Source organism: Dasypus novemcinctus, chromosome 10, assembly GCF_030445035.2.
Source record: "Dasypus novemcinctus isolate mDasNov1 chromosome 10, mDasNov1.1.hap2, whole genome shotgun sequence".
Classification (NCBI taxonomy): domain Eukaryota; kingdom Metazoa; phylum Chordata; class Mammalia; order Cingulata; family Dasypodidae; genus Dasypus; species Dasypus novemcinctus.
The window spans coordinates 84,372,325-84,400,112 of NC_080682.1; the positions used below are offsets into that span (position 1 = coordinate 84,372,325).

Here is a 27,788-nt window from a genome sequence, read left to right on the forward strand (position 1 = left end):
GAACTAATATCAGTTTAAAAAAAAACAAAAGTAGACCATTTGCTAGTAAAATGTAGGTTTGTAACTGAAACCCAAATTAGAGATCCAGAAATATATCATAAATGAAAACATTTTAGGGGGATCGGATGTGGCTCAAGAATTTGGGTGCCTGCCTCCCACATGGGAGGTCCCAGGTTTGGTTCCTGGTTCCTCCTAAAAAAGATGAGCAAGATAGCTAGCTGATGCAGTGGGCTGGCGTGGTAAGATGATGCAATGAGAGGACACAATGAAATGATGCAATGAGGAGATAAACAAAAGACAGAACCAGCAGGAAGTGAATGTGGCTCAAGCGATTGGGTGCCTCCCTCCCACATGGGAGGTCCCAGGTTCAGTTCCCAGCGTCTTTTAAAAGAACCTGAGTGGACACAGAGAGCATACAAGAACAGATATGGAGAGCAGACAGTGAGTTGAAAAAACAAAGGGTAAGAAGAAAAATAAATAATTCTAGAAAAATAAAATATCTAAAATAAATATTATTTTTTAAAAATTTTATATTGACCTGCTTCTTTGTGACTGCAGAGAAACTTTGACACTTAAGGAACTGTGTAGGTCAGGATAACCTGAGATACATTTTTGGTTTGAGAGATTTCTGAGATAGAACACACTGATACAGTGCTCTACGTTGTTGATACATCAAACTTTGCAGAAGCCTAGCAAGGCATGGTGAGATTAGGTGCATTTCTGACTGTATTTCAGAGATAAAAAATGAATAAGAGCTAACAAATGTTGAGTGTTTACTCTGTGTATTGTCCTAGGTTTCTTACATTCATTAGCATATTTAGTACTTCCAAGACTCTTAAGTTTGGAAGTGTCATTATCCTCATGTAACAGATGCACAGACTGAGGTGTAGAGAAGTTAAATAACTTGCCCAAAGTCACATAGTACATGGAAGATCCAGGTTATGAACCTGTTAGTTTACACTCAAAGCCCTCACTCTTAACTATTACATTACTTCCTGTTTTTCCTTCTATTAGAGCATATGAAAAATTGATTATAAGAAGATATTTGTATGAGCACACTGAAAATATTCCTTATAGGAGTTTTCGTTTCTCAGGGCTGACATAAGAAACTACCACAAACTAGGTAACTTAGAACAACAGAAATTTATTATTTCCTAGTTTTGGAGGCCAGAAAATTGAAATCAAGGTGTCAACAGAGCCATGGTCCTCCTGATATCCCTAGGAATGAATCTGTTCTACGCTTTTCTCCTGGCCTCTAGTGGTTTGCTGGCAATCCTTGGACTTCGGTCTTTGCCTCAGTTTTCATATGGTGTACTTGTCTGTATGTCTTTCTCTTTGTCCAAATTTCCCGTTCTTATAAGGACACAAGTCATCTTGGATAAGAGCCATCTTAATCCCGTTTGGCTTCATCTATGTAATAACGTCTTCAAAGACCCTATTTCCAAAGAAGGTCACATTCACAGGATGTATTTTGGACAGGGGGGGAGAGGCACAATTCCACCTATAAAACTTTTTATTTTAAAAATAGGCATTTTTATTTAAAATTTAACTCTTAGTTTTGAGTTTGTAGTATTCAATAATGTCAGTTCTAAAGGTGGTCACTGTTGGCAACAACCATAAAAGGTTTCTTGTGATAAAAGGGTCACAATATTGAGATAGAGGTCCTTGTGTTCAGATATGTAGGATTGATCAAGATGGTAATATGGGCACAGGCATATATATGTTTCCTCTCAAAATGCTTTTAAAATAGGTTTTAATTAAAATCCATAAAAGCACTGGAAAACAAGAAAAGTATATGATTAGCAAATCCAAAATTGTGAGGCACTCCTACCCCAAGAGAGATCCTAAGTAAATTAATTTTTAGAGAGAGAAAGTAAGTGGGGTAGATGGGTAGTGTCAAGGTAATGAAGTAAGAAAGAGTGAAATGATATTATGAACTTTATCCTTAAATCTTTTACATTCTCTCCCTGTCATCATTCTCAGCTTATGTCATTGTGTTCTCCTTACAATTGAAGCAATCAGAAAAGAATTCCATAAATTCCCACCTCCATATACTCAGCATGTGCACAGTATGTCTGCCGTCCTGACTTCATAAATGATCTGTTTATATTCCTTTTTAAAAAGCAGTCTTTCCACATGTACCCTAGATTCCCTTTCCTTCTCAAAAGCAATACCTCGCAGTTTTCTTCTCTTTTACATCATAATTTTGTTCTCTTCTCCATTATTATTAACATATAACATATATTGCTTTTTAAAAATCCTTTCATGACCATACTTCCCCAGCCAGCTATCACATTTCTTAGTTCCCTTTTTGTTTCATGACTTCTTTGAAATGGCTCATGGCAGGTCATCAGTGAGCTTCACATTTCTATATTCAGTGATGAAATATCATTTGTCATCTTACTTGATCTATCAGTTGCATTTAATAAAACTCTATTGCATCTCTACTATTGTTCAATTTTGTATGCCTTGATTTGGATTTCCTCCTTCTTCACTGGTTGTCCCTTTTCAGTTTTTCCTCTTCTCTCTGCCCTCTTAATGTTGGGGTCAGTCCTTTGTTTCTTTCCTTTTTTATCTACTTATACTCTTGTTGTAATCATTAAGTTTTGTGTTTCTTTATTTCAGCATTAAAAAAATTTTAAGATTTTTAAAAAATTTATTTTTCTCCTCTTCTCCCCCTGACCCCCTGCTCTCTGTATCCATTCGCTGTGTGTTCTTCTGTGCCGCTTGTATTCTTGTCAGCAGCACCTGGAATCTGTGTCTTATTTTATTGTGTCATCTTGCTGCATCAGCTCTACCTGTGTGCAGCGGCATTCCTGGGCAAGCTGCATTGTTTTTCCGATGGGCAGCTCTTCTTATAGGGCGCACTCCTTGTGCATGGGGCTCCCCTAAGTGGGGGACACTGTGGCATGGCACTCCTTGCGTGCATCAGCACTGCACGTGGGCCAGCTCATCACACAGGTCAGGAGGCCCTGGGTTTGAACCTTGGACCTCCAATGTGTTAGACGGATGCCCTATCTGTTGGGCCAAATCCACTTCTCTATTTCATCATTTTAAATATGTCATTCCATTGTCTTCTGGCCTCCATATTGTTTCTGATGAGTAGACTGCCTTCTTTCAAATCATTTCCCATCTGTAATCTGTATTTTTTCCTCTGGTTGCATTCAGATTTCTCTTTTTGGCCATTTGACTATGATATATCTAAATGTGGTTTTATTTTTATTTATCTTTCTTGGTGTTCACTGAGCTTGAAATTTGGGAAACTTTTAGTCATTATTTCTTCATGTATTTTTTTCTGTACCATTTCATTCTCTTCTTTTTCAATTACATGTTAGAATATTTGATATTGTTTCAAAATATAAAAATTTCCTGGATCTCTATTGATAATTTACTTCAATGTCTTTTTCCCTCAGATCTTCTAAGATCTCAATTATATTTGGATAATTTCTACAGCTCTGTCTTGCAGTTCACTTTTACTTTCTGTCCTTTGTCATCCTCCATTCTGCTACTGAACTCATCCATTTACTTTTCTATTTCACTTATTGCATTTTTCACTTCTAGATTTTTCTCTTTGGTTCCTTTTTTATTGACTGACTCTCTGGTGAGAAGTCTCAGCTATATATTCATTAGGAATATAGTTACCATTAATTTATCTAACATTTATAATAGTGATTTAAAGTTTCTGGTTTTAAAATAATGTATCTAGACCATCTTGGGGTTAGTTTCAATCACTGGTTTTTTTCTTTGTATATGAGACTTTGGATTTGGTTACCAGCTTCAGGAGTATTCATTTTTGTTCTGTGAGGCAATTCACTTATTTATTGATCACCTTCAGTATCTACAGGCTTGGTTTTATGCTTTGTTATGGTAGATCTGTGTATTGCTAGAACAAATCTTTATTTCATTTAAATAGTTATGAGGAAAATAAAATAATTTTTCTTCTACCAAATTTCAAATAGATGCCCCTAAATCATCTCCAGTTTTCTCCAGTAAATATCATTTTATGCATATGCCAGGATATATAAAAGATTGAGAAACATTCATATGTTTGCTTGGAAAATGTTCTTCCTTGTAAAGATTCTAATGGAGAAATAGGGCAGACGTTGTATTAGCGAGATCTCTTTAACAGACACATGTCTGTAAGAAAAAAGGTAGCATTGATCTGTTGGCAAATGGGATGGCTCTTTCCCCTACCTGCCTGTCTGCTGTTCTATGCTTATGGACCTTAAATAGTGTCCTTCAAGCTGTGCCATGATCTGCTAATGGGTTATAAACTAATGTAATAGATTAGTTCTTTTGTTTGGATATTATTTATCTCTGTTCTATGTAAATATTATTAAATACATATTTTTACTGGCATCTTTTTACTTTATCATATGAGAGAGGTTAATATTATTCATTACTTTTATTTATTTATGTTTTATTTTAGGAAGTACCAGGGAGCAAACCTAGGACCTCATACATGGGAAGCAGGTGCTCAACTACTGAGCTACACTCATCTCATTACTTTTATTTTTATATTTAACTATATATGTGTCTTCTTGATTACAAAGTATAGTTTCAGTTTGGGTCATGGTCAAAATCCTTAAAATAAAAACCCTCTCTTACAGGTTCCATTGATTTTAGCCTCTTGCTCTCATGACTTTCTCTCTACTTCTGTGCCCCTCTCTTCCCTCCCCCCCCCCCCCCCACTTCCTTTCTCCGTAGTCATCCTATTTATTAAGGGTTCCAGTAAGAGGATTAAGATCCACCCTGGGTCAAACACCCTACTGGAGTTACCTAATCAAATTGTCTCACCTACAATATGTTTATACCCATAGGAATGGATTAGCTTTAAGAACATAATTCTCTAGGGTCCATAAAAGCCTCAAACCATCACAGTACCTAAAACACAACTTTTATTTTAGTCTTTTAAAATTAATTTTATTTTTTTAGTTTTAAAGAAGCATTAGGTTACGTAAATGTTACATAAAAAATATGAGGGATTCCTATATGCTCCACTCCCTCTCCCTCCCATACTCTCCCACATCAACATCCCTCATTAGTGTAAAAGACAACTTTTAAATAAATAAAGAAACAGTGTTAGAGATACAATGAAGAATGTATAATTCACCAATTATGATGGGAGATTTCTGTCATAAACCAACATAAAGGTAGACAAATTTTAGTATGAACACTGAGGATTTGAATAGCATAATCTTTAGTATACATAAAAATATAAAGATACAGACAATATTTCTAAGGATACTACTTTGGTAGAGAAAGTTAGGTATCTCCTCCTCTTATATGATTAAATTAGCGTTCAAATTTGTGGGGCAATGATGGATTATTGAATAAATCCATAGTGGGGAGAACTTTAGATCTGCATCTTTCACCAAACATAAATTACATTAGATTTAAAGGCAAAATTACAAAATTATTAAAATAAATAGTGTATTAGTCAGCCAAAGGGGTGCTGATGCAAAACACCAGAAATCTGTTGGGCGTTAGGAGCTTACAGTTACCAGGCCATAAAGCCTAAGTTACTTCCCTCATCAAAGTCTATTTCCACATGTTGGAACAAGTTGGCCGCTGATGTCTGTGAGGGTTCAGGCTTCCTGTGTTCCTCTGGGCTCAGCTCCTCTTTTCCTCCACAAGGTCAGCTATAGACTATGAGGCTCTCTAGGCTTTGCCTTTGTCCACAAGGTCAGCTGAGGACTATCAGGTGAACTGCCCTGTCTCTTTCCCCTTCCCCAGGGCTCCAACCTAAGACTTCAACATCAAACACCAACATCAAAACTCCAACATCAGAAACCCTCAACTATGTTCTTTGCCATACCTTTTATCTGTGAGCCCCCACCACAACGCCCTAATCATAACTCAATCATGTTCAGGTACAGATCAGATTGCAAGCATAATCCAATATTTCTTTTTGGAATTCATCAATTATATCAAACTGCTACATACAGGAATTAATATTTAAATATTCTCAACTTGGAAAAGGCTGTCTTTAGCAAATTATAAAATACAGGTTATGGGGGAAGATATCCAGATTAGTTCACATAGAAATTTTTTATAATAAAGTTAAAAGAAAATGAATAGGGAGCAGATGTAGCTCAAGTGGTTGAACACCTGTTTCCCATGTATGAGCTCCTGGTTTTGATACCCTGTACCTTCTATAAAGAAAAACAAACAAATGGAAAAACCAACTCTTATTGGGGAGCGGCTGTAGCTCAGTGGTTGAGTGCCTGGTTCCCAGTTATGAATCCCTGGGTTCAATCTCCAGTACCTCCTAAAAAAGAAAAAGAAAATGAACAGCTGAGAAAATGTGTACAACATGTATGATAAATGATTGATAGTCACAATCTATAAAGAGCTACTGAAAGTCAATAAGAAGGAAGCAGCTGTGGCTCAATCAGTTGAGCTCCCATCTACCATATGGGAGGCCCTGGGTCCCTGTCCTGGGGCCTCCTTTTGAGGGCAGGCTCACCTGCACGCTGCAGAGAGCTGCCAGCCTGGATGCCACGGAGAGCCGACTCCGCAAGGTGACACAACAAAAGGGAGACAAGCAAAAACACAGAAGAACATGCAGCAAATGGACACAGCAGACGGCAAGCAAGCTGCCAGGGGCAGGGGGCAGGGGGGAGTAAATAAAAATAAATACAGACACAGAAGAACACGCAGCGAATGGACACAGAGAGCAAATAGCAAGCAAAAAAAACCCACAAGCGGGGGGGTGCGGGAGATAAAAAAAAGTCAATAAGAAAAAGAGTTGTAAACAAGTACAAACCTAGCAAACTAAATGAACAGGCAGCTGATGGAAAAAGAAATACACATTCCAATAAACATGAAAAGTTCAGCCAGTGAGATAGCCCCCTTGGCCCTGCTTAGGTTGGTATGAATTTAAAGTATTAAAATATCTTTTTTGTGATGTATGAAGAAAGGATAGCCACATCATATGTAAATTGGTATATCCTTTGGTGGACAACGTGGCAGTATTCCTTAAATTTAAAATATGCAACTTCATCAGAAGGTCTGTTCTCAATATATACTTGTCTGTGCAAAAACAAAAACAAAAAAAATTTAAAGGTCATTTGAAAACAAATTTATGAAAATACTGTACATTTCCATCTAAGAATAATGATTAAATACTCTTATGATTATACTCTGTATGATTATGCTTCATACAGACTGTGGAACTCAGTGAAGATATTCAAAGGAACATACTAGATCTGTGTGCAACTGACCTAGAAGAATTTTTAAGTAATATTGTCAAGTGGAAAAAGCAAGTGGTGGACTAACACAGATAGAAATAGTTAGGAAAACAAATCAAAACTAAATATTTGTATGTGGTAAAATGTTAACAGTTAATGAATCTAGGTAAGGGTATGGGGTTTTATTGTACTATTCAAATTAATATTGGATATTTGTATGTGCACCACATAGGTATGAAAATTCTTGCACCACCAATATTGGAAGGAAATACATAAAGCTGTTAATAATGACTAAGTTACCTGGAGGAAAAGGGTGAAGTTCTCATATCATTGAGATGGGCAGCAGAAACGTGACCTTTTTTGCCTAGTTATTTCTGAATTATTTGGATTTTTGACAATAAAACACATTAATCATTTGTTTAAAAATTTTGAACATTAATTATGAATTTTTGCCCATCAGTCTCTCAAAGGCAATGATTCTGTGAATTCCTTAGAGCTTAGAGGTAGAAGAGGACCAAGATGAAGTGATTTTGAAAGGAGTGACTGGAGTCAGTAGATAATAAAATGATCATCATAATAATAAAATGATCATGACAATAACAGCTTTTTTTTGTAGCTGGATGCCACTGTAAACATTTTAAGTGAACTCATTTTTACTAAAACCACCTATGGTAGGTCAGTGTATTTCCACTTTAAAGGTTTGTAAATGGTTTCATGGAGCCCTTGCAGCTAAATAAATGACAGTGCTGAAATTTGAATACAAGTTTGTTTTATTCCTGAATTTATATCTTAACCAAAATCTTGTATAGAATGGAGAGGAAATAGGAAAACAGTATTTCTAAAGACATAGCTTCAGAACTGGCTGAAGTGGTCAAATCAGTTGTGTCTGTGACCACTGGCTAGAGGGCTGGATCTTGGATTCAAATAGAAAAGGACATTATTTCTTCTGAGACCAAAATGAGGCTTAAGGAAATAGCACTGAAGGGAAGGGTCCAAGTAAGATGAACTACATAGAAGTCCTTGTCTCCAGTGGTTCATTCTGTAGGAGAGGGGTCTAAGGATTGGAAAGGAAGAGTTTTAAGCGTATAAATGAGTTGCTTGTGGTTTATCCTTAAAAAAAATTTAAGGATACACTTAATCCTATGTAAATATATGTAAAGCAGAATCACCTTTGCGGATGTTATACATGAATAGCAATTGAAGATGACTTGGTAGCTGCAGTCAATCAGGGAACCCAATTGAAAGAATTTCTTCCCCTTGTTGACCTTTTCTATTGACATATTGCTTGATTTCATTACCCTTTGCTATTAGAACACATTACTATAATTATGCTTTTTTTGAGGAAGTGTTACAGTTACCCATTAATGGCAGAGGATCAGTTGTCCTTAAATATAAAGGTTCATTTTTAGGCTCTGTATTACCTATTAATCTATTTGTCTATAGTATTCCACTACCATGCTGTTTTTGACTACTCTGGCTTTATCACAATTTTTAAAATAAAGTAGTGTTAGCTCTCCTGTTTCCTCTTTCATTGTGTTTTGTTTTCAGCCTTTTATTTCCTTTTTTCTGCTTTCTTTGACTTTAATTTGTTTAGCCTTTTCTAGTTTCTTAAGGTGAAAGCTCAAGTCATTAAATGAGACTTCTTTTCTATCATGAGTATTTAGTGCTATGAATTTCCCCTACATTCTGCTTTAGTGATTCCAACAAATTCTGTTGTGTTTCCATTTTCATTTAGTTGAAAATACTTTCTAATTTCCCCTTTGATTTCTTCTTTGACCCATGGATAATTTAGACGTGCTATTAGTTTCAAATTATTGTGGATTTTCTGGAGATTTTCCTATTTTTGATTTCAAATTTAATTCCCTTGGGGTCCGACAACATACTTTTTATGACTTGAATCCTTTAAATTTATTATAACTTGTTTGATGGCCCAGAATATATTCTATCTTGGTTAATGTTTCTGGTGCACTTGAGAAGAATATATATTCAGCGGTTATTTTCTGGAGTGTTCTATAAATGTCAATTAACTTGAGTTGGTTGACAATGTTATTCAAATCTCCCCTATCCTTTACAGTTTCTATCTACTTGTTACATCAGTTAAGAGAGAGATTTTGAAATCTTTGACTAAAATAGAGGATTTGTCTATTTCTTTTTGCATTTCTATCAGTTTTTGCTTCATGTATTTTGATGGTCTTTATTAGGAGTATAAGTAAATGTTTAAGATTTTGTCCTCTTGAATTGACCCATTTGTCATTATAAAATGTTTTCTTTGTTCCTTTTAACATTCTTTGCTCTCAAATTTATATTGGTATTAATATAGTTATTGTAGCTTTCTTTTTGTTAATGTTAGCATGGTATATGTTTTCCATCTCTTTGCTTATAACCTCTTTGATTCTTTATATTAAAGTCTGTTTCTTTCAGGCAGCATAAGGTTGGTTCTTGCTTTTTTACTCAATCTGAAAACCTCTGCTATTTAATGTGATTATTAATATGGTTAGGCTGGAGTCTGTTATCTCATTTGCTTCTCTTCATCTCATTTGTTCTCTCTTCCCCTTTTTTCCTTTTTGGATTATTTTAGATTAGAGTATTTTTCTTAATGATTCTTTATTCCCTTTGTTGGCTTATTGGTTCTTACACTTCGTTTTGTTATTTTAGTGATTTATGTCTGTTTAATATATATTTAATTTATAGCATGCTTAATTTATCACACTCTACCTTCAAGTGATATTATACTACTTCTCCTATAGTTTATGAACTGTACGGTAGTAGCATACTTCCATTTCTCCCCTCTTGACCTTTGTGTTGATGTTGGCTAACAGTTTACTTTTACATATGCTAAGGACCCATGCTGCAACATTATTATTTTTGTTTACACAATTATATTTAAAAGAAAGTTAAATAATAAGAAAAAAATCTTACATATTTTCCAATCCCCCAACCCTCTACATACAGACCCAACTACTGTTACTCACATATTAGGCTGTTTGAAGTTGTTCCAGAGCTCACTGATGTTCCTTTTATTTGGGGGGATTCTTTTTTCTCTGTGTATTTCATTTTAGATCAATTTTATTGCTATGAATTTAAGGTAACTAATCTTTCCTTCTGCAATATCTAATTTGTTAGGAATCTCATTCAGTGTATTTTATTCTCCAACACTGTAGGTTTAATCTCTAGAAGTTCAATTTAGGTATATTTTTATCTTTCATATGTCTTTTAACTTTTTGAACATATGGAATATAGTTATAACATATCTCTTTCCCTGCTAATTCTAACATCTGTTAATTCTAGTCACTTTCTATTGATTGTGCTCCTAATTATGGATTGTGTTTTCCTATCTCTTTGCTTGCCTATTGATCTTTGATAGAATGCCTGACAGTGAATTTTATTTGTTGAGTAATAGATATTTTGCATTCCTATATGTCTTCTTTAGCTTTGTTCTGGGATACAGCTACTTATAAACAGTCTGATCTTTTGGGATTTTGGTTTTATGATTTTATTAAGCGGGTTTCAAACAGTTCTCAGTCTAGGATTAATTATTTCTCACTCCTAAGGCAAGACTCTCTGTGTACTCTACCCAGTGTCCCATGAATTGTTAATTTTTCAGCCTGGATGGTGGGAATAGGCACTTTTCCCAGTCCTGCATTAATGATGGCCACTGTTTTCTTTAATCCTTTCAGTTGATTCTTCCCCCAGCCTTAAGTAATTTATTTGCAGGCTTGTGTTGATCCATAGTCTGTTGAATTCTCAAGAGGAACCCTCTGGATTCCTCTCAGATTATTCCTCAGTGCAACTCCTTCCTCTCTGGTATTCTGTCCTATGAATTCTCACTGTCTTTGTTTCCTGGGAGTTCTCAACTCTCTCTCTCTCTCTCTCTCTCCCCCCTCCCCCCCCCCCCCCTCATCTCAGGGAATCCTCCAGGCTCTGCCTCCATTGCCCCTCCTTACACTGGCCTATAAATTCACTCAAAGCAAAAAGTCAGGGCAATAATAGGGCTCATGTTGTTTGTTTCCCTTTTTTCAAGGGATGCACTGTGCCTGATACACAGTGTCTTGCAAACCACTATTTCATATAGTTTTATCTCATTTGTAAAGGTATACCAGTCTGCAGGATAAATCTGGTCCCTGTTACTTCATCTTGGCCCAAAGTGAAAGTTATCTCTATATTAATTTTATATCTTATTAACTTATTGCATGCTCTTATTGTTTACAGTAGTTTATCCTCTTTAGTTTTCCAGGTTATACAGTCATATCATTGGCAAATAATATTAATTTTCCCTTACAATTTTTGTACCTTTAATTTCTTTCTCCTGTGTAATTGCTTTGGCTGATACCTCCATTTATGGTATCAGGGATAATGGACCTGTTATATTAAGAATAGGTGTCAATTTTTGTCATATTTTTGCATTATACACTTGATTTTTTCTGATTACATCTATTGTGATTAATATGTGTAAAATACTGATTTTTTTTTTTCTTTCCGGACGCTTGTAAGATCTTCTGTTTACTTTTCATATAACTAAAGTTTCATGATAGTGTTCTAAAATAAATGGGTTTTTCTGTTGTTGTTATTGTTTTAGTATTATGCTAGGTATATGGAAATTTAGTCCTGTTCTAAGTTGCTGGGACTTTTTTCCTCTCTCTTCTGGTTGTGATTTCTTTTATAAAATTTATAAATATTTCCCCTATCTATTCTGAATTTCCTAATACTAAAGAATTAGAACTCCTGCAATAATCTAACTTTCTTTTTCTCTCCCTTTTTTCATTTCTGTTTCTTTCATCTATCAGACATTGTTTCAGTTTCTTTATTTTTAATTTTTATTGCATCTTTCTTGTTCTTTGAATGTTCTTGATATGTAGCCTCCTGTTCTAAATATTTGCAATTCTTCTTTATTCTCCTGTGTTTGAAGTTTTCTTTATCTCTGTGCATTGTTTTTGTCGGCCAAATCCCCCCCCCCCCCCTTTTTTTAATGTTTGTTTTGGTCTTTTCTCCATATTTGGTGACATTCATATATACCTTGTGCCTCCCATTCCTTATCTTTTCCGGGAATTTGTAGTATAAACTAGTTTTCCGGTTTCCAAAATCTTGTTAACCTTTTAAATCTGTTATCTCCTTTCCCGTTTCTTTGTTGTTTGTATTTTTTATTGAAATTTTAGTGGGTTTTCAGGAGGGTAGAGGTAAACACATTTGTTTCATCTGCCATCCTTAACTGGAAATCATTAATAACTTTTCTTTTGTACTTTTCATCAATTATAATCGATGTGTAGTTGTACTTTTTCAAACCTTAATGTTAGGAACTATTCCAAATGTTCATTTTCTTCTTTGGAGTTTCCTTATTGAAATCATCACATTTAAAACCTTATGTGTAGGGCTCTTCATGAAAATGCTTTACCAAAATATTTAAAACTTGAGAGGTTATGTGAGCTCATTTTGTGGCTTTGATGATACAATTATGAATGAATTTCTTTTTCTGTTTATTGCTCATATAAAAAAAATTTCTTGATTTGCATATATTCTTATATCTGCTTACCTAACTAAACTTTTTTACAGTTAAACAGTGTTTAGTCAATTTGCTTATTTTCTTTAGGCAGACAATTATATTATTTTTACACATAATGGAAGTTTTCTTATACTTATGAGGCCAATCCAAAATATCTGAATGTGACTTTTTGTTAAAATGGATATATGTGACCCATTTAAACTAAGCTTCATTTTAAGCACATTGTTTGTATAGACAGTTTTGAATATACTTCATCAAAAGCTGTCCACTAAACTAGGCACATATGTGTGATGTCCTTTATCCTGCATAATAAAATATTTGAGAGTTTCCCGAACTCTTAAATTGGCTTCTCTTCCGAAGTCTTATGCCTTCTATAGTTTCACTGATTTTTTGAAAAGTGTCTGTCTAAAGTATAGAGCACACATCTGATGCTGCCCTGGCCTAGCTGGATATGAATTTTAGTCTCCTAAAGTTTCTATTATTGTTATTTGACAAATTGGTTCTTCTTTAGTCAGAATATAGTTCATAATAACAGTTCTTTGTTATCACTACTTTTCTATTTTCTTTAGGAAAAAAAAAATCTATCAGCAAAGCAACATAATCTTAACATTGCTTAACCTTTATTAAGGAATTCAAGGATAATTCATCATTTTTGTGCTCAACCTGTGGGTACTCTACCACGTACCATACCAGGTCTCTTTCTCTAAGAAAATAATTAGACATTCCTGGAAAAATTTATATAATACTATGTTTTTCCAACATTAGTTATTGAACTTCTAATCATCAACCATAGAAAACTGATTAAGTTCTGATACTTTTATGCATATCCATATGATACTATAGTATTTAATCATTAAAAATAATTTTCTTAAAGTCATATAAGTACATGGGGAAATGCATGTTACAGTGAGTGGAAAAAACACAATTCGTAATTGTATTAATATATACAGCGTGTCCCCTTTTATATAAAGCACAGACATATACATCCACCCAGTGATGAATGATTTCAAGAAAAGTTTGCATGTTACAGAATTTAGTTCATTTTCATTTTCATTTTTCTACTGTTTTTCTACCATGGATTTATATTAGCAGAAAATAATAATATTCACAAGATTATGTATAAAGGTAATTCAGCAGTGAAAGGACAACTTAAACTTAAAGAGACTTGACTTTAACATTTCGTGACCTTCGTTTCTTAGTTTATAAAATGAATCTTGTGTGCTCGCTTCGGCAGCACATATACTAAAATTGGAATGATACAGAGAAGATTAGCATGGCCCCTGCGCAAGGATGACACGCAAATTCGTGAAGCGTTCCATATTTTTGTAATTTTTAAAAATAAATAAATAATTTTAATAAAATAAATAAATAAATAAAATGAATCTTGTAAGATGATTATAATGTGTTTTACAAATATGAGAGATTACTAGTATTTATATTTTGTTTGCAACTGGATAGCTTATTTGCAAATGATCTACTTTATACATATGGGCCATTAAATAAAAAAGTGTGTAAACAAATTTTGTGTTTGTAGTGAATTTATATGTGGAGTCTAGCAATGTCTAGCAATTTTAACTTTGTAACCTTGAAGTATTATTTTCTTTCAGGTTATGTAAACCTCTTAAAGGAAACTGAAGATGAACAAAGACAGCTAACATAATTCCCCTAATTGCCTTTTCCCAGATATATTGTAAAAATTTAATATGGGTGTGATTGGTATAAAATAATGGAGGAAAGGTAGAAGTAGTAAAAAAATTTAAGTTGCTTCATATACATTCATGTATGCATGAAAACAATACTATTTTTCAACTTATGTGTATGTTCATTGATAATGTCACACCAAATAGATCTGTTTTCTGATTGAAATGAAGAAAGGGCAAAATAAAAATCCAGGCAGTTATAACAGTCAACTCTAAACCTTTTAGGTTTTGCACCTGTGATAACTTTTTTTTTTTTCCTGTTTGCCAATAAAGACATTGGGGAGCAAAAAATCCTGACTTTATCCTGTTTGTTTAATACTTATCATTCTGCTCACTATCTTTTGGTGACTTCTCTGTTCCCACCTGTCTAAACATTCTCTCACATTCCTGTCAGAAATGTGACTCAAGCTCAGGTTAAAGCATCCTGTGTCCGCTCCCTCATCATTTATTACTTCCTCAACACACTTTAAGATTTGAAATGACTGGACCATCTAGCACTGTTATATTTCAAGTCTAAATCCTATGAAGAATACTTCCCATGAAGTATTTGGTCATCTCCTAATACCCCAAATTCTATTATTGCTTAATTTTATAAACAGATATAGAAGGCAGTGAATTGAAATGTAGACATTTAACTGAAGATTAGATGCATTCCTTTTACTCCCTTGAGAAACCATTTTTGTAAATTCAGTTGTGTAAACTATTAAGTTGTTTATTTTCTGAATATTTGTATATTAATGTATTTCTTTTGAGAATGCAGCATTCAGAATTTCCTATAAGGTGTGATTCTAATGATATTTTTAAATGCATAGTATAAAATAATTCCTTTTTAGCTGTCATTTTTGTGTGAAATTAGGGGTCCCAATTAGCCAGTGGCTAATTCAATCCCCTGACAGCTTCTTTGTGAAAAATTTAGGAGAAAATGTCTGAGCAAGACTGCCATGAATTACCATTACTATCCTAGTTTTTTTCACCTTTAATTTTAGTTTTGAAGAAATACTTACTGTACTGAAAAGAGATCCTTAGAATTTCCTAAAATGCTTATTTTACTGTTAATACGTTTGTTTTAAATTGCAGGACTCCTGTTATAATGTAAACAAAGAGAAATGAAGTCATTTAACTAAGAAGATTTTACTACCTAAACTTTCAAATATGTTTGTTTTCTATTTGAATAAGAAATTTTATTGTTAATTTTAAAAGAAAAGAAGATACCTTGAATGTTTTTTTATTTAAAAGTTCCACAATAAAATGTGACACAGCGAGCTATGAATTTATGGATGTGGATGGATAATATTATAATATTTAAGGGTGACTGTTATCCAAAGAACTTTATAGAAATGTATTCACCTTCAGGAGATTGTTCAAAGTAGCATATCAGTGCTGTGGACATTTTGGATTACTCTGTTATATTTTTCTTATTCTATATTCTGTTTATGTGCATAGCATTTGAGAAAAGTGAGCACGTTAAGAGCTGCTTTTTCTAGTTTTAAGCAGAAAAATAGCTGATTGCTTATTTAAGTAATGTGGTAAGTTGAATTATGTACCCCAGAAAAAGACATGTTCTTAATCTAATCTATTTCTGTCGGTGTGAAGATCTTTACTCACCTTAATTTTTAGTTTCAGTGTGGTCAACTGATGAGGATGGGTCTTTGTCCTATTCCTGGAGGGCTTTTGAAGAAGGCCACCAGGAGAAAGCTATAGGGAGGAGAGGAATCTGTAAGTCAATCAAACTTGAAAAGAAAGGGGAGGATGTCACCATGTGCATTGCCATGTGACAGAAAAGTCAAGGGTTACTGGCAGCCAGCCCCAGATGCCACAGGCTTCCAGGAGAAAGCCTCACTTTGCTGCTATCTAGACCTTGAACTTCTAGCCTCAAAACCATGAACCAATAAATTCCTGTTGTTAAGTTTTATGGTATTTGTTTTAACAGCTGGGAAACTGAATAATAAATCTATTTGCTTATAAAAAATTACTTCATTATTTGTGAGCTCTGCTCTATGATAGATAACTTCTAGTTGAGAAGTCAGTATACATTTAATAGAATTAGAACTAATATGAAAAGATTTAGGGGGAAGCGGATGTGGCTCAAGTGGCTGAGTGCCTGCTTCCCACATGGGAGGTCCCAGGTTCAGTTCTCTGTGCCTCCTAGAAGAACAGAAACAAACAACAAGCAGAACAAGTAAAAAAAAACAACTCAGGGGAGGTGATGTGGCTTAGTGCTTGAGTGCTGGCTGTCATATGAGGTTCCAGGTACATTCCCCAGCCCCCAGGACCTAAAAAATAAAAATAAAAAATTTAGTTTAATCTTTATTGAAAACCTGTAGTTTCGTTTAAATTTTGTGCAGGCATCATCCTCTAGTGGGTAAATTACCATTTCTAAAGCTTAATGTTAAGCTCATACATTAATGATAGACCTTTATAAAAGTGGAATTATTTCATATTGATTCACAGGATTGAATCATTTAATATCAGAAGGTCAGTTTGTTGAACAAGTATTAATAGTTTTTCTTAAAACAACTATCATACTTCCACATGCAGCGAAAGTGCTTTATATAAAACAAAATATCATATATACCTATGATGGAATATTATCCAGCTATAAAAAAGAGTGAAGTTCTGATACATGCTACATCATGAATGAACCTTCAGGACAGCATGTTGAATGAATTAAGGCAGTCACAAAGGAACAAATACTATGTGATTTCGTTGATATGGAATAACTAGAATATACAAATTCATAGAGACAGAAATTAGATTACAGGTAACCAAGAAGGGAGGAGGGAGGTAGAATCAGGAGTTAATGTTTACTTAATTGGTACAGACTTTCTGTTTGGGGTGATGGAAAAGTTTTGTAATGGATGATGGTGATGATAGTACTGTATTTGTTTTTTGTTTTTTGTTTTTTTTTAAAGATTTATTTTTTATTTATTTCTCTCCCCTTCCCCCCCCCCCATTGTTCTCTGTGTGCATTCGCTGTGTGTTCTTCTGTGACTGCTTCTATCCTTATCCTAGAATCTGTGTTTCTTTTTGTTGTGTCATCTTGTGTCAGCTCTCCGTGTGTGTGGCACCATTCTTGGGCAGGCTGCACTTTCTTTCGCACTGGGCGGCTCTCCTTACGGGGCGCACTCCTTGCGTGTGGGGCTCCCCTACACGGGGGATACCCCTGCGTGGCAAGGCACTCCTTGTGTGCATCAGCACTGCGCATGGGCCAGCTCCACATGGGTCAAGGAGGCCCAGAGTTTGAACCTAGGACTTCCCCTGTGGTAGGTGGACGCCCTATCCGTTGGGCCAAGTCCGCTTCCTGATAGTACTATATTGTGAATAAAATATTAGTGAACTGTACACATGAAAGTGGTTAAAATGGGAAATTTTCTGGCAATTACATGTTATCCCATTTAAATTTTTAAAAAGTGTTTTTGTACCATCAATGTAAATGTCAAAAAACTGAAAAAGATAACTAATACCTGAGTATTATTATGAAATTAGTTTTGACCTTGGAGATTCTCCTATTTCTGTGCACCAAGCTTTGAGAGTTGCTATTCTAGGATAAAACGTTTTATGGCAGGGGAGTGGATGTGGCTCAAGCAATCGAGCCCCTGCCTACCACATGGGAGGGTCCCAGGTTCAGTTCCCGATGTCTCCTGCAAGACAGCGGGCTGACATGACAGGCAGGTGCAGTGAGCTGACACAACAAGATGACCCAACAAGAGACATGAGGAAAACACAATGAGAGATACAACAAAAAGCAGGGAGCAGAGGTGACTCAAGTGATTAAGCACCTACCTCCCATGCTGAGGTCCAGGGTTTGGTTCCCTGTACCTCTTAAAAAGACCAGCACACAACAAAAAGACTCAGCAAATGCAAACAACGAGGAACTGGGGAGAAATAAATAAAATAAATCTTTAAAAAAAAAAACTATTAGGGATCCTTTTTATTAAAAAAAAAGTCTATGGCAGATACAAATAAGCCTAAGACATAATGTCATAGAACTAACTATTGATTGTTTATCTTACATATAAAGATAAGAAAAATTACAAGTCACTTTTCAGTACTGGATTAGTAGAATAGATAAGTTTTTATGAAATACATAGAAGGAAAAGTCTACTTCTATAATTATTTATTTTTAATGTGTGAAAGTAGTTTTGGAGCATGAGAGGAACTGTCATTATGAGAATTGTTTTCACTTATTTGCTATTTTAGGTTTTTAAATGCTAATTCTTCATGTATTCTTCATGATGTCTGCCTGAAGAAATATATCTGGTAGAATTTTTTCTTCTGTAGAGAAACTGAACATGATCAACACCTCTCTCCAATTGTAGGTGTCATTTGGATCTTACTTTACTGATGACTTTTCTGAAATGAGGGGCCAATGAAGCAATGGAAGGAGAGACAGGTTTTTGAAAAGGTCCAATACATAAGGGGAAATCAAGTGTTAAAGAGATGGTGATAGAAACAGAAGTTGACTGAAGGGGATAATAAATTATAACAGCTAACATTTACAAGTACTCAACTATGGGACTGTTCTGAGTACTTAGCATGTAAGCTTCCTGAGAGTTATATCAGATAGGTACCAATATTCCACCTTTTATAGATGAAGAAAATGGGGCACTGAAGATTTAAATAAATTGCCCAAGTTTACAGTTATTAAGCAGGGTAACAAGGTAAAATGGCACAGTGGTCTGCTTTATTGATAAGCTAGTTTCTATTTCTGTTCCCTCTCTTATAAGCAATTCTGCTGATCCCAATATCTTTTTCACAGAACTAGATTGAAGACTCAGACTCATGAAGATTTAAAATAATTGTTTTCCATCATGTGATAGATATTTGACAGTCTCCAGCTGATTTCATTTCATGATTTGTTCTCATGGTGGGAGAATGTCCTTCATTTTGGTGTTTTATTCCTCCATGTGCCAACCTAAGTCTCAGAATTATTGGCATCTGTGGAAAATCTAGGCTGTCCTCATAAAATGTGTATGGACATGATTGAAAGTGTTCTATATTAAAAATCTCTCCTTGATTTTTTTGAAATGTTGCCTCAATTGACATATCACTTCAGCTTGAAAATTTTTTTAATATGGAGGAATATTTTTCAGAGATCAATGAATAATAAAATTTTTTTATACTTTTAAAACATGACCGTTTTCTTTCTATCCCATTCAGTTTTGTCAGCCTGCCGGGTGGCAGTTGTCCAGAGAGAGGAAGCAGCCAACGTTCTTTGTGGTGGTCCTGACAGATATTGACTCAGATCGGCATTACTGCTCATGCCTAACCTTCTATGAGGCAGACATCAATCTCCAGGTACAGCAACCTTTCTAGCCAAAGTATAGTCAAAGGGGAAACATTTAGGAATCTTTAAAAAAATGTATTATTTGTTTTTTGTTAGAAGTACAAATTTGAGTTTTTTAAAAAATCAAAAGATGCTAGAATATTGGAGAGCAGAAACACAAGTGTCCCCTTTTAAAATATTTATCAAACTCTTAATATTTCTAAGAATAGTATATGCATAAATTTAAAAGATTCATTTCCTTATGTGATAAAACCTGCGATTGTCCTGTCATTCCTTCTTCCAAGGACCGCTTCATAGAATATAGAATGTTTAGTCAAGGTATATGTAAATCACTTATCACATTGTTTAACATTATTGCTTAAGCACCCAAGTAAATGTTAATTCATTATTATTATTAGTGGTAGTATTATTAGCATGATCAGATTGAAATTCATAAGCTAGAGCTATAGAAATTAAAAATACTTGTACTTTCAGAGTATTGCTTAAGGTTCTTTCAGACAACTGGATCTACTTTATTTAATTTAAGCAGAAGAGGATTTATTACAGGTTTGGGTAGTTTAATGAAATTCAGGGGCAGGGAGCAGGCAGGGAGTGGACAGGGAACCAATTTTGGGTACTTAAAAGAACCCAGCTTGGTGTCACTCTAGTAAAACTTTTATTTCTTCCACCTTGTACCACTTGGTACTTAGGATGTGGGGTACTACATAGTATAAGTCTTAACCATAGTTGCCCTAGAAATTCCCTTCTCCTGTGTATGGCCACTCTCTCAGACTGTTGATTTTGGCTAAGTCTTGCATGGATTGTTCCCTTGGTGAAATTCAGATTGCATGCAGAGCCCACCTCCTGCAAGGGAGTCAGAAAAAAATAGGGGATTATTTATTTATTTATTTATTTATTTATTTATTTATTTATTTTCTCATTTCAAGGCGTTATAGTACAAGAAAGAAACTATAGAGGAGTTGGGAGCATGTTGCATGAGGCAATCTGTGTTATCTGCCACAGTATTTGCTATAGGCAAATAAATGAGTATTACCTACTGGGAGAAAGGATTAGTTTGCTTTCTGAAATGGCCTCACAAAGGAATGTTAGTTTTAATTTCTTTTATTAAATTCTGAGATCTGAATTGTCTGGACACAGAAATCTAATTTTGTCAATACAAGAGAAGACAAATGACCTTATTAAAAGCAGGTGCATATTATCTAAGTTCATTAGACTGATATATTAAAATCAGCATGCCAGTTTATTAATTTTCAGTGGTAAGATAAATGTGTATATGAATTAACACATGCATTGTTAACACATTCTCTTCTTGTCATGGTCATGGGAAACCATATCAAAATCGGAAGGATTTTCATTGTAGAATTAAACTAAGGAATATTTTATATCATAGTTAATGACTGTCTAACATAGCCTATTGCTTTTATTTGAAGTTGGGGATTGTGTTATCAATGAAAATAGGAAACTAGAAGTCTGTGACTGTAGTCTCCTCTGACCAGAACAGTGAATGATTGGATGGATGTCAGCTCATCAAATTCCCATTTTGATCAATTCAGTCTAAGTAAGTTAAAGAGTGATCTCCAGCCAGAGAGTCACTGTCTCTCTTTCAGGTGACCTTTAATTTCTACATTTATATTCAGAGTTTAAGTTGATGCTAGGAATGCAATCTTATCTCTTATTTCCATATTCTTAGGGATACCTCTTCATAACTCCCAAGAATTGTCTACAGAAACTAATTATTAGGTTCTCCTTCCTTTCTCCTTCATTACCCACCTTTCTTCCCCCAAATGAACTGATAGAAAGGCAGTACATTAAGAATTTATAGTAGGATTATGGGACGATGATGGAGTAGGAAGCTCCAGGAATCAGTACATCAACCAGAAGAACTCTTAAACAGGCAGGAACTGATAGAACTCTGTACAGCATCCAGGGAAAAACAGGAGAAAGAGGCTTGTAAATTTTGGTGTATACCAGTAAATCACTCTGTGTAGTCTTTACCAGTGCCCATCTGCCACTCTCATGGCAGGCTGTAGTGGGGTCTGTCCCCTGACATAGTTCACTGGTGCCAGAAAGACACTTAAAAATCTACTTCCCAAGGATCCAGGGTGGGCATGGGGCAATCACTGATCTTGGCTTTTGATTAACAACTTCAGATTGCTGAGCCTGGCTCTGGCCCATTGTTCCATCCCCTCCCTGGATTAAGGTGGCAGAGGGACACAAAAATGCTGTACTTCCTCAGAGCTATGGAGGACAGTTGAAGGGCTCCATTTGCTGGAGAGGTCAAGAAAGTCCATCTTAGGTTAGCCGTGGAAGAAGCTCCTCATCCCCTGTCCAGGGCAGTTCGGAGCCAGCCAGCACTCCCGTTGCGAGACCCTGGCCATTTTCCATCTTGGAAAGACTGACTTGGGAAACTTCTCTTCAGTGTGCATCCCCTCCGGTAATTTGATCTCCAGGTAAAAGCAGCTTGAGACTATGAAAATCAGTATAAGGAACAATTTAGGTGGATGGCGTGGGGCAAAGGATTGCCTGCTTACACTCCATAGTGAAGCACCCAGAAGAAGATCTGTCTTCTGGGAAGTAGACGGGGCATTTAAACTCTTGTAAAAGGGGAATTCCTAAGTAACTAGCATACCCAAGCCAAGGAAAACACACAGGCCCAAATTAGACAGGCAGGACTCTGCACTTTGTGTTCATGTTAGGTGGACACTCCTGATAGAGGTGTTGACACTAAAGAATATCTCGGTCATATCTCCAGCTGGTTACAAACTCAAGAAACAGACATCCCAGGAAATAAATCCCAGAGTTAACATTTTAAAATATTATAATATACAGTATACAATGAAAGATTATAAGACAAAGAAGCAGGAAATGATTGTCCATCCAAAGGTAGAAAATAAAAATTCAGAAAACACCAATGAAGACTGGACCAGGCATATCAGACAATGATTTTCTTAAAATGATCTTAAAAATGCTTAAGGAGATTAAGTAAAACACAGAGAAAGAACTAAAAGATTATTAGGAAAACAATAGATAAACAATAGGAGAATCTCAAAAAAGAAATGTGAATTTTAAAAAAGAAACCAAACAGACCTACTGATGTTGAGGACCACATTAGCTCAAGTGAAGAGTTCCCAGGAGAATTTTAACAGCAGATGGAAGCTGACAGAAAAAAAAGAATTAGAGAACTCGATGACAAGACAATTGAAATGAGTCTGGCTGAGGAGCAGAAAGAAAAAAGATTTATAAAAAGTAAATAGCCTAACAGACCTCTGGGAAACCATCAAGCTTACCAGTATATACATTATAGGAGTCTGAAAAGGAGAAGAAAGAGAGAAAGGCTCAGAAGGAATACTCAAAGAAATAATGACAGAAAATACCCCAAAGTTAACAATAGATGTGAATATGCACATCTAAGAAGACCTGAAACATTAAACAGGATAAACTTCAATAAAAATACTGTCCAACACATATTGATCAAACTGTTGTGTGCAAAAAAGTTTTGAAAGCTGAAAAAAAAAAAAAGCAGCATGTTATATGCAGGGTTGTCCCAGTTAGACTGAGTGCCAATTTTCATCAGAAATCATGGAGGCAAGAAGGCAGTAGGTTGAAATACTAAGTGCTGGAAGGAAACAACTGCCAAAGAAGAATTTTACACACGGTAAGGCTTTCTTTTGAAAATGAGGTAGAGATTAAGCACTTCCAGATAAACAAAAGTTGAGGGAGTTCGCCCCTATTAGATCTTCCCTACAAACAATGCTAAAGGGAATTCTCAAGATTGAAAGGAGAGGACACTGGACAGTGGTTCATAGTGGTATAAATAAATAAAGACCAATGGTAAGGGTAACCATTTGGGTAATTGTAAATGCCATTACTAGTGTATTGAGAGTACAGTGCTATTTACTTCCTATAGGGGCTAAAAGGCAAATACATAAAAAGTGATGATAAATCTTTAATTATGGACATACAATGTACAAAGATATAATTGGTAACAACTACAAAAGGGGGGTGCAGAGAGGTATAGGAAAAGTGTATGTGTATGTTATTGAAGTCAAGTTGTTAACAAACAAATATTATTATATATTTGGGATGTTAAATTTTAACCACATGGTAATCTCAAGGAAAACATGAAAAATATACCCAGGTAGAAAAGAGAAGGCACTCAGTATGGTACAACACAAAAAATCAGGTATAAAAAGTAGACATTAACAGAAGTAAACCAGAGTAGTCAAGAAAAAGAAACAAGGCATCCAAATTGGAAAGGGAGAAATAAAAAACTTTCCCTATTTACAGGTTGTCTTAGTTTTCCAAGGGGCTGCCAATTCAAAGTACCAGAAATGGGTTGACTTTTATAAGGGGGATTTATTTTGTGTGAAAGCTTACAGTTCCAAGGCCAGGAAATGTCCCAACAGGGACATCATTAGAGGTGCTTTCTTACCAAAGTCAGCTTCTTTTGATTCTGTTGTTTGGGCATGGGGCAAAGCAAGATGGCCACTGATGTCTGCAGAGGTCTCAACCTTCCACCCCAGGCTCACTGTCTCTTCTTGAGGTGCTCCATGGGCTTAGCCTCTTGGGCCTTTATGCTTAAGTGATCCTCTAGTCTTCTCTTACATGGAAGGATTAAATATGGTGACTTCCTTTTCCAGTATCTGTCTGTCTCACTCTCTGTCTCCCTTTATATCCGACCAGCAAGGGGGCAGAGATTCAATCTGAGTCATACCTCACTGACATAGTCCAATCAAAAGCCCTAAATTGATTTTATCAGTAATCTAATCAAAGACTCCTCAGCTGAATATAATGCAACCAAAGAGTATCATACCCAAAGGAATAGATTAGTTTACAAAGATAATCTTTCCCTTTTTGGGATTCATAAAATAATCTCAAACTGCCATAATCCTAAATGCAGAAAATCTTGAAAAATCCACAACAAAGCTCCTAGAGATATTAAATGAATTCAGCATAGTGGGTGGCGGGCTACAAGATCAACCTAAAAATCAGTAGTGTTTCTATACATGAGCAATGAACAACCAGAAGTAGAAATTAATTAAAAAAAAAAAAAACATTCTATTTGCAGTGGTACCTTAAAGAATCAAATATCTAAATAAATCTAACCAAGGATGTAAAAAACCTGTACATAGGAAACTACAAAAAAAAAAAATTGGTAAATTCAATCAAAGAAGATCTGTATAAATGGATGGATATTCTGTGTTCATGGATTAGATGACTAAATGTTGTTCAGATGTTAATTCTACCCAGAGTGATTTACATATTCAACGCAATCCCAATAAGAATCCAACAACCTTCTTTGCAGAAATGGAAAAGCTGATCATCAAAAATTTATGGAAGGGTAAGTGGTCCCAAATAGCCAAAGCCACTTTGAAAAAGAATGAAGTTGGAGGAATCATATGTCCTAAAGGTAAAACTCATTACAAAGCCTCATAATCTGCAGAGCATGGTACTGGCACAGGGACAGACATATAGACCTAATGGAATCAAATTGAGAGCTCAGAAATCAACCCTCACATTTATGGCCAAATAATTTTATTTATTTTATTATTATTATTATTATTATTATTATTATTATTATTTTGAGGTACTGGGGCTGAGGATTGAATCTGGGATCTTGTAGTAGAAAGCCAGTGTTTAACCACTGAGCCACATCAGCTCCCCTAAGTTGTTTTTTTCATTTGTTTGCTTGTTGTTTGTCTTTTTTATTGTTTCTAGGAGGCACCGGGAACCAAACCGGGGACCTCCTACATGGGAATCAGGCATTCAACTCCTTGTGCCACATCCACTCCTGCCAGCTGCTTTTTGTAAAGAGAGCAAAGACCACTGTTATGTTTGCTGCAAGCTGCCAATGCAATAAACCAGAATAAGATAAACCAGGCTTTTATAATAGGAATTTATTAGTATAAAATCTTAAAATTTCAAGACTGAAAATGTCCAAATGAAGGTGTCATCTCACCAAAGGTCAGTTGCTGGCAGATTCCAGACTCTTGGCATGTGGCAAGGCAAAGTGGCAGCTGGTCTCTCTCTCTCTGACCCAGGTTCTCTTTCTTCCTGAGCTCAGGTTTGGGTGATCATGTATATGGCTTGTCTCTCCCTGATTCTGATCTTTTCAGCTTCAGGCTGCTCTGCTGATTCCAGCTTCCAACTTCTCAGTCTTTCAGTATTTCTCTGTCTTTCTGTGACTCTAGGTGATCCTGGAGTCTTCTCTCAATGGTGGGGTAAAAATGGCAGCTCTTTTTCTTTGTGTTCCTTTATATAAGACTCCGGTAAAAGGATTAGGGACCAACCCTGGGCCGTACAGTCTAATCAAAGGCTCTTAACTAAAGTGATCTAATGAAAAGTGATCTCATCAAAAGGTCCCTTGACTGAATCTAACCAGAAGGCCCCACATACCTAGGTTCACATGCACAAGAATGGGTTAGCTTCAGGACATAATTTTTTGGGTCCACAAAAGACTCAAACCAGAACAACCATCCAACTGGGAAAGAATAGACTCTTCAACAAATGATATCGGGAAAATTGGATCTCCCTTTGAAAAAAAAAAAAAAAAGCAATCAAACGGGTTCAAAGACCTAAATAGAAGAGCCAAAATGATCAAACTCCTAGGAGAAAATGTATACAATTACCTTCAGGGCCTTGTGCTTGGTAATGATTTCTTAGATTTTGCACTGAAAGCAGGAAGCAACAAAATAAAAAAATAGGCAAATGTGACCTCATCAAAATTAAAAAGCTTTGGGTCTTAAAGGACTTTATCATGAAAATAAAACAGCAGCGTCTGCAATGGGAAAAAAATATTTAGGAACCACATATCTGAAAAGGTTGTAATATCCAGAATATATAATGAAATCCTTCTACAGCTGCAAAAAGGCAAACAACCCAATTAAAATATGGGAAAAAAGACTTATATAGACTTTTCTCCAAAGAAGATATACAAATGGCCAAAGAGCACATGAAAAGATGTTCAACATCATTAGTTGTTAGGGAAATGCAAATCAAAACCACAATAAGATACTATTCCCAGTTCTAAAATAGCTGCTATTAAAGTGGAAAACTATTTGTTTTGTGATGTGGATGTGGAGAAATAGGAACACTCATTCACTGTTGGTGAATTGTGTAGCCACTGTGGAAGACAGTTTGGCATTTCCTCAGAAAGTTATGTATGGAGTTACCATGTAACTAGGCAATCCCATTTCTGGGTATATACCTGAAAGAATTGAAAGCAGGATCTGGAACAGATGTTTGCACACCAGTGTTCACCGTGGCATTATTCACAATTGCCAAAAGATGGAAACAATTACATGTCCATCAGCTGTTGAATTGATAAAGAAAATGTGGTATATGCATACAATGGAGTATTATTCAGATGTCAAAAGGAATAAAGTTCTGATACATGTGACAATATAAAAGAACCTTGAAGATGTCTTGTTGAGTGTAATAAGCCAGACAAAAAAAAGGAAATATGTCATATAATCTCGCTGATATAAAATAATTAGAATAGGCAAACTTGTTGAATCAATCTAGAATATAGGTTGCTAGGGGATAAGAATAGGTTGTTAAGTCTTAAAAAAACAGAGTTCCTATTTGAAACAATGGAAATGTTTCGGAAATGGATGGTGGTGATGGTAGCACAACACTGTGAATGTAACATTTGGTTAAAAGGGGAAATGGTACTACCATGAAATTTTTTTTAAAACCCACAGAACTGCACATAAGAAACAATGAACCCTGTTAAACCATGGACTATAATTAATAGTACAATATAAGACGGTACTTTCATTGGTTATAGCAAATGTACTACACCCATGTAAGTTGTTACTAATAGGGTGGTAGATGAGAATCCTGTATTTTATGCATGAGTATTTTGTTAACCCACGATTTTTCTAATAAAAAAAGAAATTGTAGCAAGAGGATTTATATAAAGAGGATTTAGGACTTCTTGGAAATAAATTCTAGGAATTTTTAATTTTTAACTAAAAATTATATGACTTTTTACTTGGATATAATTTTTACTTTCAGGAAAGTAAAGAGGATTTAGGACTTCTTGGAAATAAATTCTAGGAATTTTTAATTTTTAACTAAAAATTATATGACTTTTTACTTGGATATAA

The 27,788-nt window shown here is 35.2% G+C and overlaps 1 protein-coding gene and 1 non-coding gene across 5 annotated transcripts in view; both read left to right on the forward strand.

Moving 5' to 3' along the window:
• Positions 1–27,788, forward strand: part of SBF2 (SET binding factor 2) — a 685,940-nt gene that overhangs the window by 238,633 nt on the left and 419,519 nt on the right. For all 4 annotated transcript variants that reach the window (XM_058305757.2, XM_058305758.1, XM_058305761.1 and 1 more), the window contains exon 3: positions 19,551–19,688. In XM_058305757.2, the coding sequence (XP_058161740.1) occupies positions 19,551–19,688 (138 nt within the window). The remainder of the gene's footprint in view (positions 1–19,550; positions 19,689–27,788) is intronic.
• Positions 13,909–14,015, forward strand: LOC111767010 (U6 spliceosomal RNA). The gene has a single exon (XR_002798911.1). It is a non-coding gene; the product is annotated as a U6 spliceosomal RNA (small nuclear RNA).